This window comes from Netta rufina (genome assembly GCF_964035555.1).
Source record: "Netta rufina genome assembly, chromosome: 5".
NCBI lineage: Eukaryota > Metazoa > Chordata > Aves > Anseriformes > Anatidae > Netta > Netta rufina.
The window spans coordinates 5,466,934-5,482,254 of record NC_140128.1 but is presented as its reverse complement, the minus strand read 5'-3'; the positions used below and the strand labels follow the sequence as shown (position 1 = coordinate 5,482,254).

The 15,321-nt window shown below is 37.0% G+C and overlaps 1 protein-coding gene across 1 annotated transcript in view; it reads right to left on the bottom strand.

Moving 5' to 3' along the window:
• The window catches only part of OTOG (otogelin), a gene marked incomplete at both ends in the record, with an annotated part of 102,664 nt that overhangs the window by 63,839 nt on the left and 23,504 nt on the right, over window positions 1–15,321 (bottom strand). The window contains 6 exons of the mRNA XM_084286949.1: window positions 7,331–7,484; window positions 8,040–8,083; window positions 10,079–10,153; window positions 10,594–10,759; window positions 12,271–12,483; window positions 13,927–14,051. Of these exons, the coding sequence (XP_084143075.1) occupies window positions 7,331–7,484; window positions 8,040–8,083; window positions 10,079–10,153; window positions 10,594–10,759; window positions 12,271–12,483; window positions 13,927–14,051 (777 nt within the window). The remainder of the gene's footprint in view (window positions 1–7,330; window positions 7,485–8,039; window positions 8,084–10,078; window positions 10,154–10,593; window positions 10,760–12,270; window positions 12,484–13,926; window positions 14,052–15,321) is intronic.

Here is a 15,321-nt window from a genome sequence, read left to right as displayed (position 1 = left end):
AAGCGACATTAAAGACCATCTAGTTCCAAAGCCCTGCCATGGGAAGGGATACCACCCACCAGACCAGGCTGCCCAAAGCCCCATCCAGCCTGGCCTTAAACACTGCCAGGCACGGGGCATCCACAGCTTCTATGTGCAACCTATGCCAGTGCCTCATCACCCTCTGAGTGACGAATTTCTTCCTTATATCTAATGTAAACCTACCCTCTTTTTGTTTAAAGCCATTATCCCTTGTCCCATCACTGCACTCCCTGATAAACAGACAAGAATGTTGTGTGGGACGTTATCAAATGCTTTGCACAAGTCCAGGTAGATGATATCAGTTGCTCTTCCATTAATTCTGTAACCCCAGCATAGAAAGCCACCAAATACGTCCAGCACAATTTGCCCTTAGTAAAGCCATGTTGGCTGTCACCAATCACTTCTTTGTTTTCCATGTCCCTTTGCATAGTTTCCAGGGGGACCTGCTCCATCTTGCCAGGCACAGAGGAGAGGCTGACTGGCCTATAGTTCCTTGGGTCTTCCCCTTTTCCCTTTCTAAAAACGGGGCTTGTGCCCCCTTTTGTAGTCAGTGGAAACTTCACTGGATTGACAAAACTTATCAAAGATGATGGACAGTGGCTTAGCAACTTCATCCTCCAGTTGCCTGAGGACCCTCAGGGGTCTCATCAGGTCCCATGGACCTTCAGATTGCACAGATGGTCTTAAACCTGATCTGCCCCCTGTGGGAGAAGTTCTCCATTCTCCCAGTACTTGCCTTCACCTTCTGTGATTTGATGGGTGAAGTACGGTTATAGATTAAAGTTAAAAGAAAATTAAATTAATCCAGACCAAGATTTCACAGAAGTTTCAAAACACTGAAAAGTTAGCAGAGACTCCTCTGTTCAGATTAATTGTATTGTAAAACCATGGAGTAGTAACAGAAGTAGTAAAAATAATTACTCTGCATTTGGTGCTGTGTGCATTGCTAGCCATTGACAAAACCCTCAGAATATCACAGAATCACAGAATTTCTAGGTTGGAAGAGACCTCAAGATCATTGAGTCCAACCTCTGACCTAACACTAACAGTCCCCCCTAAACCATATCCCTAAGCTCTACATCTAAACGTCTTTTGAAGACTTCCAGGGATGGTGACTCCACCACTTCCCTGGGCAGCCTGTTCCAATGTCCAACAACCCTTTTGGTAAAGAAGTTCTTCCTAAGATCCAACCTAAAACTCCCCTGGCGCAACTTAAACCCATTCCCCCTCGTCCTGTCACCAGGCACGCAGGAGAACAGACCAACCCCCACCTCGCTACAGCCTCCTTTAAGGTACCTGTAGAGAGCAATAAGGTCACCCCTGAGCCTCCGTTTCTCCAGGCTGAACAAGCCCAGCTCCCTCAGCTGCTCTTCATAGGACTTGTTCTCCAGGCCCCTCACCAGCTTCGTCGCCCTTCTCTGGACCCGCTCAAGCACCTCCATGTCCTTCTTGTAGCGAGGGGCCCAAAACTGAACACAGTACTCGAGGTGCGGCCTCACCAGAGCCGAGTACAGGGGGACGATCACCTCCCTAGCCCTGCTGGCCACACTGTTTCTTATGCAAGCCAGGATGCTGTTGGCCTTCTTGGCCACCTGAGCACACTGCTGGCTCATATTTAGCTGACTATCCACCATCATTCCCAGGTCCTTCTCTGCCTGGCAGCTCTCCAACCAAAATGTGTAGCGGAGGGTCTCCCCATCTCCACAGCAAAAGTGATTCAGTGAATAATATTAATGGAAAAAAAATGTTAAGTATTTCAGTTCATGGAAATATAGATAGATAACCCTCAGAAATAAACAGTAATGTATATTATTAAACAACTTAGTTGAATCAGTCCAAATAAAAATATCTGTCTTCAAAAAGATGACTTTTGCTTCTCGTGGCTTTTCTATAATGAGATGCCTGATAATGAATGGATAACAAAAACATTCAGCAGGTGTAGCTCTAATGTCCAGTTTTCTCCTTCTGGTAGGGAGATTTAAAAGGATGCATTTAAGCAGCCCATTTATATGCTAAAAAAAAAAAAAAAAAAATCTCACAGGGAAGGAAGAAAATTCCCTTTACAAAAAAAAAAAAAAAATAAAAAAAAAATAAAAATCTGTGAATACCAGCTCTTGCTATTTTTTTCTTCATTTTTTAAAGACATGTAATCAGTTTTAACCCTATAGTGCTATTAGAACATGGTGTACTTAAAATAAATCCCTCGGGAAAAAATAAAAACAAAAATAAAAATAGAATACCATAGCTATCAGACATCACTGGTTAAATTCAAGGTGTGCAGCCTAACTAGACTGAACCAATATTGTTTAATGTTTAAAATATCTTGACAAATCCACTGCTCTGTGATGAGGCAAAGCCATTCATATTACTCCATGTTCCAAGTTCTGTAATTTCTAATATTTTTATATACAAATAATAATAATAATAAAACAGACTCCTATAGTTAATCAGAAGTGCCCACTAAGATGTGGGTAAAATGGCTTTCTAAAAGATATAGAATCTCTTCTTCCATGACTTGTCTTTCTTTCATTATATCTAGTATAGCCTGCAGGTTTGTTATCATGAACCATGAGACAGATAAACCTGTAATATTGTTATATTCAATCTCTGACCAATTTAAAAAAAATTCAGAAGTGTTACAAGGCAATCCTTAACATGCAACAAAACCTGTCTTAGGTTTTCAGTCTTTTATTTCTTTGTGGCTCCTGGGCCAATTCACAGGGAACATCAGCAAATCTATACCAGGGATTCTCAGCATTACAGTATTGAGATTGGTTGATTCCTGCAGACCCAAGAATTACATATATCCTTTACCACTACTGCTGGGCCACACAAGTAGCTTAGAAGCTGATGTAGGGTTTCATCACCTTTCTTAAATTTCTATTCCCATCCATCTTCTAGGAACAGCTGCTTGGTAGGGAGAATGAAGACAGGCTAGAAGAAAAACTATTTTTTGTTGTACTCAGGTCTTGCTTTCTATACCCCAGCTTTTTGCCAGAGTTTCACAGACCACTATTGAAACAAGCAGTGAAACAGACACAGATAATCATGTATTAAAATGGAAGAACACCAAATTTATAATCTACTCAGAGCAAACATACAGAAAGACTGCATGTACACAAACATTATCACAGAATCACAGAATCATCTAGGTTGGAAGAGGCCTCCAAGATCACCTAGTCCAACCTCTGACCTAACACTAACCAGTCCTCCAATAAACCATATCAATAAGCACTACATCTAAATTTCTTTTAAAGACTTCCAGGGATGGTGACTCCACCACTTCCCTGGGCAGCCTGTTCCAATGCCTAACAACCCTTTTGGTAAATAAGTTCTTCCAAATATCCAACCTAAACCTCCCCTGGCACAACTTTAGCCCATTCCCCCTCGTCCTGTTGCCAGGCACGTGGGAGAATAGACCAATCCCCACCTCACTACAGCCTCCTTTAATGTACCTATAGAGAGCAAATGTATCTATAGAGAGTATAGATATATCCACCAGATAGGGTGGATTCCTCCCTTCTACATGCAACTGATCAGTCATCTGTTACTGATTTTTAATAGTAAGTTTTATTTACATTAACAAAAGGTGGAAAAAGATCTACAAAACATAAGCAGTGAAGATGGCAAGAGAGAACTGTACACTTCAGAATCCTGATAGATATTTACAATTTGCTTTATTTTAAGCACAAGATGAGACCATGAAACAAAAGTACATGTCCAAAAAGAATTCAAAATAGTATTGTAAAAAATAAATATAGCTTCCCCAAAGTTGTGTTCACCACATGCTATGTGGGAGGTGTACCTGAAAGATAATACCCCTGCTTTGTATGGAAAACTGAGTAGGGAGAGAGGAAAAAGGAAAAAAAGCAGATCAAATTTCCTTGTAGAGTTTTAGACGTGAGGCAAGTGTGTTTCAGAAGGAAAATAATTACATATGCAACATGACATTACATATGTATTTTTACAATTACAAAATAGGCAATTACATATGCAGCCTCTTTGATGCTATGATATTGTTAATAAATCCCAAGACATGTAACCACATAAAACATTTACCTCTTTATGGTCTTTAGAACAGTACCACCAAAAATTCCAGTTAGCCTTTAACTATCAGTTTGAAAAGCTATATACAGTGCATATACAGTACAGTATTTGAAACTGTAGACTTTATAAGGTATAAAACAGCCAAATCTAGCTCTTGCTGCTGTCTGAGGTAAAATAATGTCAAGGAGGGAAAGGAGAAAATACAGTTAAGTTTCTTTTTTCATTCACATTGAAAATGACTGTTTTCAGCAACACTAAGAGCAGCTTATAAACAGATTATAAGAAATAATGAATGAAAAGCTGGTGGTTTCAGAGTTCATTGTTGGCCTGACTCAAGTACATGGAAAACTAATAGAAAAGGACAGGCACAAAGCAGCATACATTTAAGCTATGCTTTTTGATACACATGCCAGTATGCAATGATAATACTGTTTTTTCCTCTTTGCAGACCAATTAAAGACTCTTGTCTTCATATCAGAAGAATCACAGAATCACAGAATTTCTAGGTTGGAAGAGACCTCAAGATCATCGAGTCCAACCTCTGACCTAACACTAACAGTCCCCACTAAACCATATCCCTAAGCTCTACATCCAAACATCTTTTAAAGACTTCCAGGGATGGTGACTCCACCACTTCCCTGGGCAGCCTGTTCCAATGCCTCACAACCCTTTCAGTAAAGAAGTTCTTCCTAATATCCAGCCTAAAACACCCCTGGTGCAACTTAAGCCCAATCCCCCTCGTCCTGTCACCAGGCACGTGGGAGAACAGACCAACCCCCACCTCGCTACAGCCTCCTTTGAGGTACACATAGAGAGCGATAAGGTCACCCCTGAGCCTCCTTTTTTCCAGGCTGAACAAGCCCAGCTCCCTCAGCCGCTCCTCGTAGGACTTGTTCTCCAGGCCCCTCACCAGCTTCGTCGCCCTTCTCTGGACATAGGATAAGTCATTTGAATCATAGCAACCCAAAAACAGAAAACCAGAGAATGCAACTCCAAGGCTGAATTTACACAAGCTGTGTTGTGAACAGATTACATAGATTTCTGGAATGCAGGAAAAAAAAAAAAAATATATATATATATATATATATATATATACACATACATACACACATACATACACACATATATATTATTTAAACAGAGAAATGAGAAATAATGAGAAAAACACAAATGAAATGCTTATTTAAAAAAGAAGTGTAGCTCTACAAATGTTAGCAAAGCAGAGTAGAGTAATTCAGGAGATTTCAGGAGATTTAGAGTAATTTTAGGAGATTTAATGTTCTATCTCAATTGCTTCTAAAGCAGAAGAAAACTACATGATCATAATTTTTACACCGTGAGCACAGTAACTCAGAGTAGGAATTACCTCCCATAAATTGAAGTACTTACAGTATAATTACTTGTGTCTGATCTATCCGCTATAGATTAAAATGGGGTCATGTGAATGACACCCACAAAGATAACTGCTACTTTACACTATGATATGCTTATTTTGTATTTAATTTCTAATTCATGCAAGTTCCACTAGAATGTACCCTAAGCACAACAAATGAGTACTGCTGGAAGTATTTTGAAATATTTGAAAGAATATTTCAGACTCCAGACACTAGATAGGCTAAAAATAAAAACACTAGCTTCTTGAAATCTTAACACCAAATTCAGTAAAAACAGGACTTTTCTCCTTCTGTGGAAGTATGTGTTAAGTATTTTTCAGGGTACCATGATATAATAATCACCTCACTACACTTCTGAAAAAAAAAAAAAAAAAAAAAAAAAAAAAAAAGTGTAGCTTCCTTTAAATGTTTCTTAACTGTGATATATACACTTCTCTGCACAATGTTTTTCATTAGTTTACCTAAATTAAATAAAGAACAAAACATGCTAACCTGACCCAACTACTGCTGTAGTCAGGTTAGCTTACAGATAAACGAATTGGTTTAAACTGGTACAAGATCTCAGAAAAGGAACAAAAGCATGAACAAAGAAATGAAACTAATGATTTCAGCTCACGAACTAATGTTAAGATCAAAGAAATTCCATGGCTATTTTTCTCTTGTAAAGTTGACAGTGTCAACTCAGTTTTATATTTCACTAGGAAGAACTGGTTGCCTAGAAAGATGAGTAGAAACAAATACTTGGTCATTTCTACTTCATCAGTACCAATTGGTATTTCTGGTCCAGATCCTAAGCTTGTGGTACCATTTCCTAGTTCTGTCCTAAGTGCAGAGGATAAGGTCCTACACCTACACAGATTTATATTGGCAGAAGTCACAGTAAGCTGTAAATACTGTAAATGTCTGCCTCAACTTAATTTCAAAATCTTAGCACTGCACATTTTCACTATGGTACCGTACTTTCAGTTGGACTGAATTACAGGTTCCACTTCATGTGAACAGTTTGAAATTTCATGGTTTTGAATGTTAAAATGAAATACAACAGTCTGGATAGCAATCTTTTAGCATAGCATAGAAAAACTTACATGTAAATGAGTGTAGGCCCACAGATGTCACCCGAGCTATTTCAATTCATTTTGACTGAGAATCTGGCTTCCATTCTTGGTTTTTGGGATGCTCTCAAGTTACCAATGTTAACTTTAGAGTAACAATAGTCAAAAACTTGAAACTATGTTCTTATAGGACTAAATACCATCCAAAACAGAACAAATACGTAATTATTACTTTTATCTCTAAAAATCTCTCAACAATAGTGTTTGATTCAAAAAAAAAAAAAAAAAAAAAAAAACAAAAACAAAAACATTGCACATTTTCAGCATAAATTCCTGAGACTGATTAAATACCCCTCCAAGGGAAACTACACTGCAAACAATGTCTAGGAATGAAGAAAAATGTCTCCCTTAGTGAAATAATCAAAATCCAAGTTAGAGAAACTTCTACAAAATATTATGTAAATTCATATGAATCCGCTGTAGATTCATACAAGGCTTGAATCATACAAGAAACAAGGCTTGAATCAAGTAGTTTCAAAACCCTTTCTATATTCCTGCTATGTTGTTTCCTGGTACGTTGTTTTTATTATTGTGAGGTATTAGATCTTTGACTCCCCGTCTTTTAGATTACCATTTCTTACACATTCAGTAGCCTGTACCTTTTGTGGTAAGCCTTCACGAGCATAATGCTCACTCCTTTACACCTCAAATTCTCCAAGTAGTAAAGTGGCATGTTTTCAGCAGCATTAACTACTCAACCAGTACTGAAGTTAGTCATCTATGTTTGTACACTAACATACAACACAAAATACTCACCCTGGTGGGCATACACAACCTGAAACACATGGAAGGTGTGCTGAGAAAGTGAGGTTTAGCAGTTGATTCTCACAAGTTCTCTCTCTGCTGAGTTCAGCATCAACTTGTGGATTACTACAGTTAATATAAATCTGTCCAACTGGGCAGCTGTGTGCTGCAGGAAAAAAAAAAAAAAAAAAAAGACAAACACATTAGTCTTCACACCTGAAATTCTGAAATTTCATATCCAATACAGGTATAAGATAAATTATTTACACAGATAACTTTATTGCATGATTGCTTTTGTGTTATGCTTAGCATTATGTGCAACAGGAATATCCAAAGCAGTTGTTACATTCTTTTTACGTATTACTTTTTTTTTTTTTTTTTTTTTTGGTATTTTTTCAGGTTTTGTAGAGGTAAAGAAAATTTTCTGTGAACAGTTACTGACAGCAGTCAGTTCCTAAAACCATATTTAAGTTCATATACATTACAAGAAAAAAAAAAAAAAAGCTCAGATTTAACAGGATTTCAGACAATTATCCTGCTGCTTGATACCAGACTTGCTTTCAAGGTAAACATATAACTTCTACATCAGGGGTCTCATTCTGCCAATTACTCATTTGTATATATTGCACAATCTTCTACTGCACATAAAGAGTTTCACAGATATTAACAGATACATGTTAAGCAGACCTGAAGTAATTTCTCCCTCTACCTCTTCACTCACCAGTTATGTTGTTATCACAATTCATTACTCCATCCCTGCAATGGCTGCAATAAAAATACATGAAGATGCAATGAGAGCCAGAAAGATGTGAAGTATTATTGTCTTCTGTATAATAATGAAGCACGCAGCACAAATCAATAAAAAAGGACTACGTGTTTTCACTGAAACTTAGAACCAAGAAGAAAGTATATATTGCATAAGGATAATTAATTATGTTTCAATCTTTTGCTTTCTGTGCAACATAAGATGCAGGACAAGGCCTAAAAATAGCAACAGTTGCATAGTATAACTGTTATTATGAGCAGTTAAAATACTAGGATTGACACAAAAATACCTACAGAAATAAATCACTATACTGCTCCCAAACAGATTGGTGCAATAATAGCAAACCAAGCCCTTTTCATAATGGGATCATCATAATCTAAAAAGAAAATGCAGCAATTAATGGAGAAAAAAAAAAAAATATATATATATATAGGTTAAAGCAAGGTACCCTGTTCTGGGCATATACTCTTAAATGAACATTCATTATACTGTTGTAACCATTCAATATTTTTTCTTTACCAGCAGCTTAGAACTCTGCTGGAAAGCAAGCTATTAGCTTATGTGAAAATGTTGACAATAACAACAGTTGTACATACCCACAGGTAAAACCCCAGTGCTGAATATAATACAATCACAAGCTATTGAGACTACAACGATTTTTTTGTACTGAACTGGGCTGACTTTTCTCAAAGAGGAAACTGAATTGCACTTGTTAATTTTTATACACACGTTGTCCCAAACTAATCTTGATTCTGTAATGTGATAGGAATCTAGAGTAGCAAGCTACTGTGATTTTCTTACCAGAACTAACTAGAACCATCTGTTCATAATCAGAAACTAAAACAACCCCAACAATCCTATGGTAATGAAAATTACAAATAGAAAAAGGAAGTGCATTATGAAGCTTATAATAACATAACATCTTTTACATTGCAATGTATTGCACAGATGAGAACAGACAAGTTTTCCCTACATAATATGTTACAGCAAAGAGAACAAGTGAACTACAGAAAACTCAAGCCTTCTGACAAGATATTGTATGCAAGGAAGTACTAAATAACATAATATGGCCTACTCTGATTACAGCCAAACTAGTTTTTAGTTATACAAAATGGTACCAAGTCTGATAGCAACTACCAAGGAAAAACACAGTAGTAGTGCCCTCAGTTCAGGACTTATGCTTCACTAGAAGAGGACCTGAGCCAACCAACTTCAACACCATTCTTCCTTTCTTTTTTTCCACCCCCAATAGTGAAGATGCCTCCAGTACACCTGCTGCTAGTCAGCTAACAAATCCTAAATTAGATTCTGCATGTGCTACAGACACTCTGTTGTTACATCCAGGATTGTGTGCACACTACAAAGAATTGCAGGTAAAGTGTTCTAGCTCAAGGACTTGGATGTAACTCAGCCAAAAGACAAAGCAGTACCAAAGGGACCAACAGGGAGGCAACACAACTGTTGGCATGTCAGCATCTCAGTCAAAATGTTTTTAAAACAACTGGTTGAAAACAGATGAACAGAAAGGCTACACCATAGACAAACAGAAGAGGAAATCACATTTATAAAGTGGAAGTTCCAGAGCAGAGGCACTTAGAAGAAAAATAAAGATCATAATTGTTTCTAACAAAATCACTGTGTTTGAAAACTTTCTTCTCAATGAGCCTATAAACATAAGCTGCCAAATACCAATGTAACTCCACTGAAATCAATGCAAAGATATTTTTTTTTGGGCAGTCATTTCTTAAAAAAATCCATTTATGGACAATCATATGATCAGTGTGCACTCAGACAAATATTCACCACAGCATAATTAATTAGCATAATTAAATCTCAGAAAGTGCTGGAGTTTTCTATGTCTCTTCATGTTAGCATGGATGTACATAGTAGCAGTAGGTTTTCTTTCTACTCTGCACTTCAGTGTATTGGACTGTAAGCACAGCAACCTGAAAACAAAAGTCCTCAAGAAGTTCTGTCCAAAACAGTTATCTTACCATTTGCCCAAAGATGTGATAACATTATCTCCAGGGGCATAGTCAATTCCTTGAAAATAACAAGGACATTCATTTCTGGAGTAGAAAAAAAAAAAAAAAAAAACTGTAGCAATTACCTCATAAATTGAAAGTAGAAAATTCCCCTTGACTTAATAATTGCTATTCAAATTGATTTATATTTTTTTTAGCTGCAATAAATTGACCTAGATAACTACCAATGTATACTACCATATATCTCATAGCATATCAATCAATAACAAAGCAGAACCTCCCCTTATCAATGGGCATCTTTGTATTTCTAACATACAGAAAGAGATAGTATGTAACAATTAGGTTTGGTGGCATTGGATGAGTTTCAGTACTACAACAGAACTATTTTTGATCAACATAAAGGTTCTATGTAATTCTAAGATCCTGCCAATTTTGCAAATGCACAGCATCTACAGGTTACACATTTATTAAACACAGTGGTGTGAAATAGCGACTGTGACTATCAGAATTGCAACTTCACTTACCTCTCTACACATCTTTCAGTCTTGGAATTCAAGTACATTCCAGAGGGACAAGCACAGCCTTCAACACAATCACTGCTGCATGTCTCTGGCACAGACAGTGCTTGGCAGGTTCTGCCACAGGTAGATACACAAGTACTGTACTCCTTTGTATCTTCACATGAAAGAGCTGTCCAAATGAAACAACGCTCTCAAATTACTGTGCAAGAGACTCAAGTACCTCCCAACAGTTTTCTGATAAACATCTCTGCTCTTTCATTCCCCATTACATTAAATTCCACTAAAATTGCTATCTTGGCACCATGCTGTGTAAACTAAACAGATGTAAATCCACAGTAATAACAAGTCCAATGAAGTCTATGCAGTTAATCCAGATTTATACTGGGGAAACTGGACAATCTGAGGTTTTTGTCTCTGACTCTGCAAATGCATAGTTCTCATGCATGGGCTTTGGAAAACTCACATCTTAAAGGGAACATTACAAGCAATGAATAAAACATGTGCACTTTGCAGCTGTTGCACAGTACCATCATGTTTTCTTATCTATCCTATAAAGCCCTGCTTAAAATAAATTCAAGAGCTTGAAATATTAGTAAGAAAACATTTTAAACCCTATAAGCTTGACTTTTTACATATGTTCTTATAAATATTTACTTTTTTAAAAAAGCAAAAGAAAACTAAAAGTTTTGAAACAGATTCATTTAGTAACAGTGAACACAGCCATTCATGCCACAATGAACTCAAGCAAGCCATTGTTGTTTTTTGTTTTTTGTTTTTTTTTCTTTTTTGTAGTTGTTGTTGTTTTGTTTTGTTTTACTTCCCCAGATATATAAACAGATAAGCCAGCTTGGATGAACTTCTCAACATCCTCTTTATCAAGCATTATAACATGGATAATTACACAATGTGATGATAATTATCAGATGTCAAATTGTTAAGTGTTCTTTAGAGAAGATTTTCAGCCTTGCTTCTGGATCCAAGCCTACCAACACATCAGGGGATTCAGTTAAGGGCTGCTTTATAGGGTCCTTAATTTTATAATTTTTAAAAATGCGTAACAGCATTATATCTCCTATCAATGTCTTTTGCATCACTAAAAAAGTTCATATAAACTGAAAAATAATATTATCTACTCCTCTACTGGTTATTCATTATAAAGCAGATAACAGAAGTCGGCTTTGGCTATCTCCAGGCAAGCTGTAGTCCTCCATTCGTCTTCATTTAAAAATCAGCAATTCTCTACATGTATTTTCAGCACTTTATACTCATTTTAGTTTCACAGACAATAAGAAAATAACCTCTTGGAGAATGTCAGAAAGAGTGGAAATTGAAAACAATACAGAGAGAATTGCTATATACGCCAATATAGTTTTTCATCTCTGTCAAGGGTTCATTTGAAGAATTAGATAAAACCTAGCATCTACAAAAAATAGAACAAATGTACTTAGGCAGCTAGCGAATAATAGCAATGTGGGTAGGAAAAGACATTCAAAGACATATTTCTTCACAAGAAAAAGAGCCTTATCCTACTGTGATAGAATTATCTTATCTTATCTTACTGTGATAGAATGACAATCAGAAGATAACATTGAATTAAAATCAGCTTTGAAATGAGAGAAGTGGATTAATTCTGAAGTCTCCAAAAATAATTATTAAGAGTGCAAATGAAAAGCAACTCACCACAGTCTGGGACACCTCTTCTGAAATCTATTATAACTCCAAATCTTTGGCAATGATGAGCATAATGGGCCAGAGCAGAGCAAAAACAATTCTGTCCACATTTGCACGTGTCTCTTCTGCACTGCTCAAAATAGGGAATGGGACTCAAATAGGGGTAGCATGGAGCAAAAAGTTCTTTCGTAAGGATGCTACAAGCCTCCGCTGCATAAGAAGCTACACAAATAACAAATTAAACACTTTCAGTGGGGGAGTTTAAAAAGACTTGGAAGATAAAGTGTTTTCTATGCAATGCAATTGTTATTAATTATGTTAATAGTTATCTAACTAGTCATGTTAATAGATATCTACTATTGCCATATATATATTGCTACCTTTCATATCAATACAACTATACAACAGGACAGAAAAAGTTAGCTGCTCATAGATTTGAGTTTGTTCTTGGAATGATTTTAAGCTATCTGGACAACTTACAATATGCAGACAGTGCCTAGGTACAGACTATCTTTAAACTGACTAAATGATGAGGGTTAGGCACAAGATGCCAGATACTAACTACTGTATTTCATAAACACACAAGAAAAGATATTTCTCGTTTCAGTAATTCCCAGTAACTACTTCAAGTATGTCAACATTTTAAAGAATAATCTATTGTTACCCATTGTTTCACATTGGCTAAGGCTGCAACCACTTTCACTTGTTACAACAACTCCAAACAACACTCATCTTAGTATTTTAATTCTGAATGCATTTCATGCTTGTGCAATAGTGGTCAGGATAATCAAAATGATACATTAACGTACCCAGAAAAATAAAAATAGACACCTTCAACAACAAAAGGGAAATGAATAAACTGGGACCTCAACATTTCCTTTCCAGAACTTCTGACTTCGTATACTGACCACTGTTTTTTCTATGCTAGTGTCCAAACCATTAAGAATGCAGTTCCTTAGCACTGCACATTGTATAAATACTCAGAAGACTGGGTGATTTCCTAGCAGGAATTATGATGATTTCCTACCACAGCTGAAGTTACAGTCAAAACTGTAATGATCATTTTACCCCTGTATCTTGTCTAGAAGCCTGTACAGTCCAAGATGACAAGTGCTAGTAATTCTGAGAGGAATATAACTGATGATCTACCAAGTTCATCATTATTAGAGAATGTCTTTAATGGCTAGATATGGTTTTTATTGCATCAGCCACTATATCATGTTTCCCCAGTCAAACCCTTTCAGCCAAATGTAAAGGCTGGCAGAGCATAAATATTGTTCTATTACTTTTTCTCCTCCATAGCACACAACTGGAGTGTTCCATTTTCTCAGTATTTTGAAAAATGAGTACTGTAATACTTTTGAGTCTCCATCCTAACTAGCAGCATCACCAGTACTAGATGTACTACCAACCTTTAATGCCTAGCTTTGCACACTGCAACTGCAAACTAGAAATAAACAGGGTATTTGAAGTGCTTATGCAAGTAGCAGTACATATTTAAACAATGCACTATATCATTTGTTAGGGGATTCAGATAAATAAATATTATTCCATTTTTCAGCAGGGAGGACTGGTGGTTACTTTTCCCGATCCAAAAAGGAAGCCCAGCACAGATGTAATAAGTAGAAATGCATTTGTCAACAATATTTGACCATCACTGCCCACCTGCCTGTAGATGAATATCACATGGATCCATTTGTGAGCTATCGTGCACAAGCGTGCATGCTGATGAAGTTTTCCATGCATTTCCAAACAGCTGCGGAGTGCTTTCAGTTACTCCAACTGGAGATCTTTTACAAAACAGAAGTCAGTCACAAAAGACACAGTGAATTTACAGAATAGTTTCATTTCTACTACCTTCCTCACCAGACCTGATTGAAGCTCCCCTTCCATTGCACTTTTCCCCAAAGCACTGTCAGCTAATGTTTCAGGGCTCCTCTCTCTCTTTCCAGGCAAAGGCCCAGAAAAGAAAGAGAAGATGCGCTTCAGAACCATTAGATATTCTGTATGAAAGGATGGATCAAAACAGACCTAGTTCCATTTTCACATGAGTGAAATGGAACACTGTTGTCCTCAAAGTCTGCACTTTCTTATTCATAATTCTGCCTCCTAAGTGATACCTGATCTATTCTGCTGTCTCCTCTACCTACAATTTCATGTCTGTTCCTGGTAGGTGACTTCCCAGGTTCTCTACTCCCTGCAAGAAAGAGGAGGAGGTAGAAATCCAAGGGTCCAGAGATATAACTACAAAAGCAATTAGATACCATTAGGCCTGGGTAAGCAGAGGTGCAGCAGAAACTGAACACAGAGACTTTGATCGAAATAACTAAAGGATGGTAATATTGTGTACAGAGAATGATCAAAACTATGCACTTAAATATGGTGTATCACACACTAGATAAAAGATGCTATAAGACATAAAACCAGTAATACTATTGGTGGATGTGTTGCACAAGACAACATTGTCTATGGAAAGTTGTTTTAACTTTAAGAAACTGTTTATATATATATATATATATATATATATATATATATATTATTTTTTTTATTTTTGGATCTATTATGGAAATTTTTGCCATTTTTCTATCAGTTCTGACAACTTCCAACTTTGAGACACTCTCTCTCCTGCTTCTTCTGCTTTTATTTTTCCCCCTGTTGTTAATAAAGTATTCTGTCATGCTCTAAATTCCCATTCTTCTTCTCCCCCTTCCATTAGTCTGCTTCATCCTCTGGAGGCCAATTTATTTGGTGTCTGCAGGACATCTGCTGCTAGGAAGCTGGGCATAAACTCTAAGATTGATTGCAATGCTCAGGCAGCTCTGACCACCTTTCACTGCATTACAAGTGAGGCTCAGGCAACAGCCAATTCCTGTTGCTGGCCTGCAGGCACAAACAATGGAGGCTCTGTTGGATAGAGCAGATTAGAGCTTGTAGCAGAGAATTGGAGCTGGACAGAGACAGAGGCTTTCAGGGAGGGGGGATAAATTTCCTAATATAAGCCAGTCCATCTTTTGGACAAAAACAATCAGATAAACTAGTCCTCAGTAACGGTATATATTT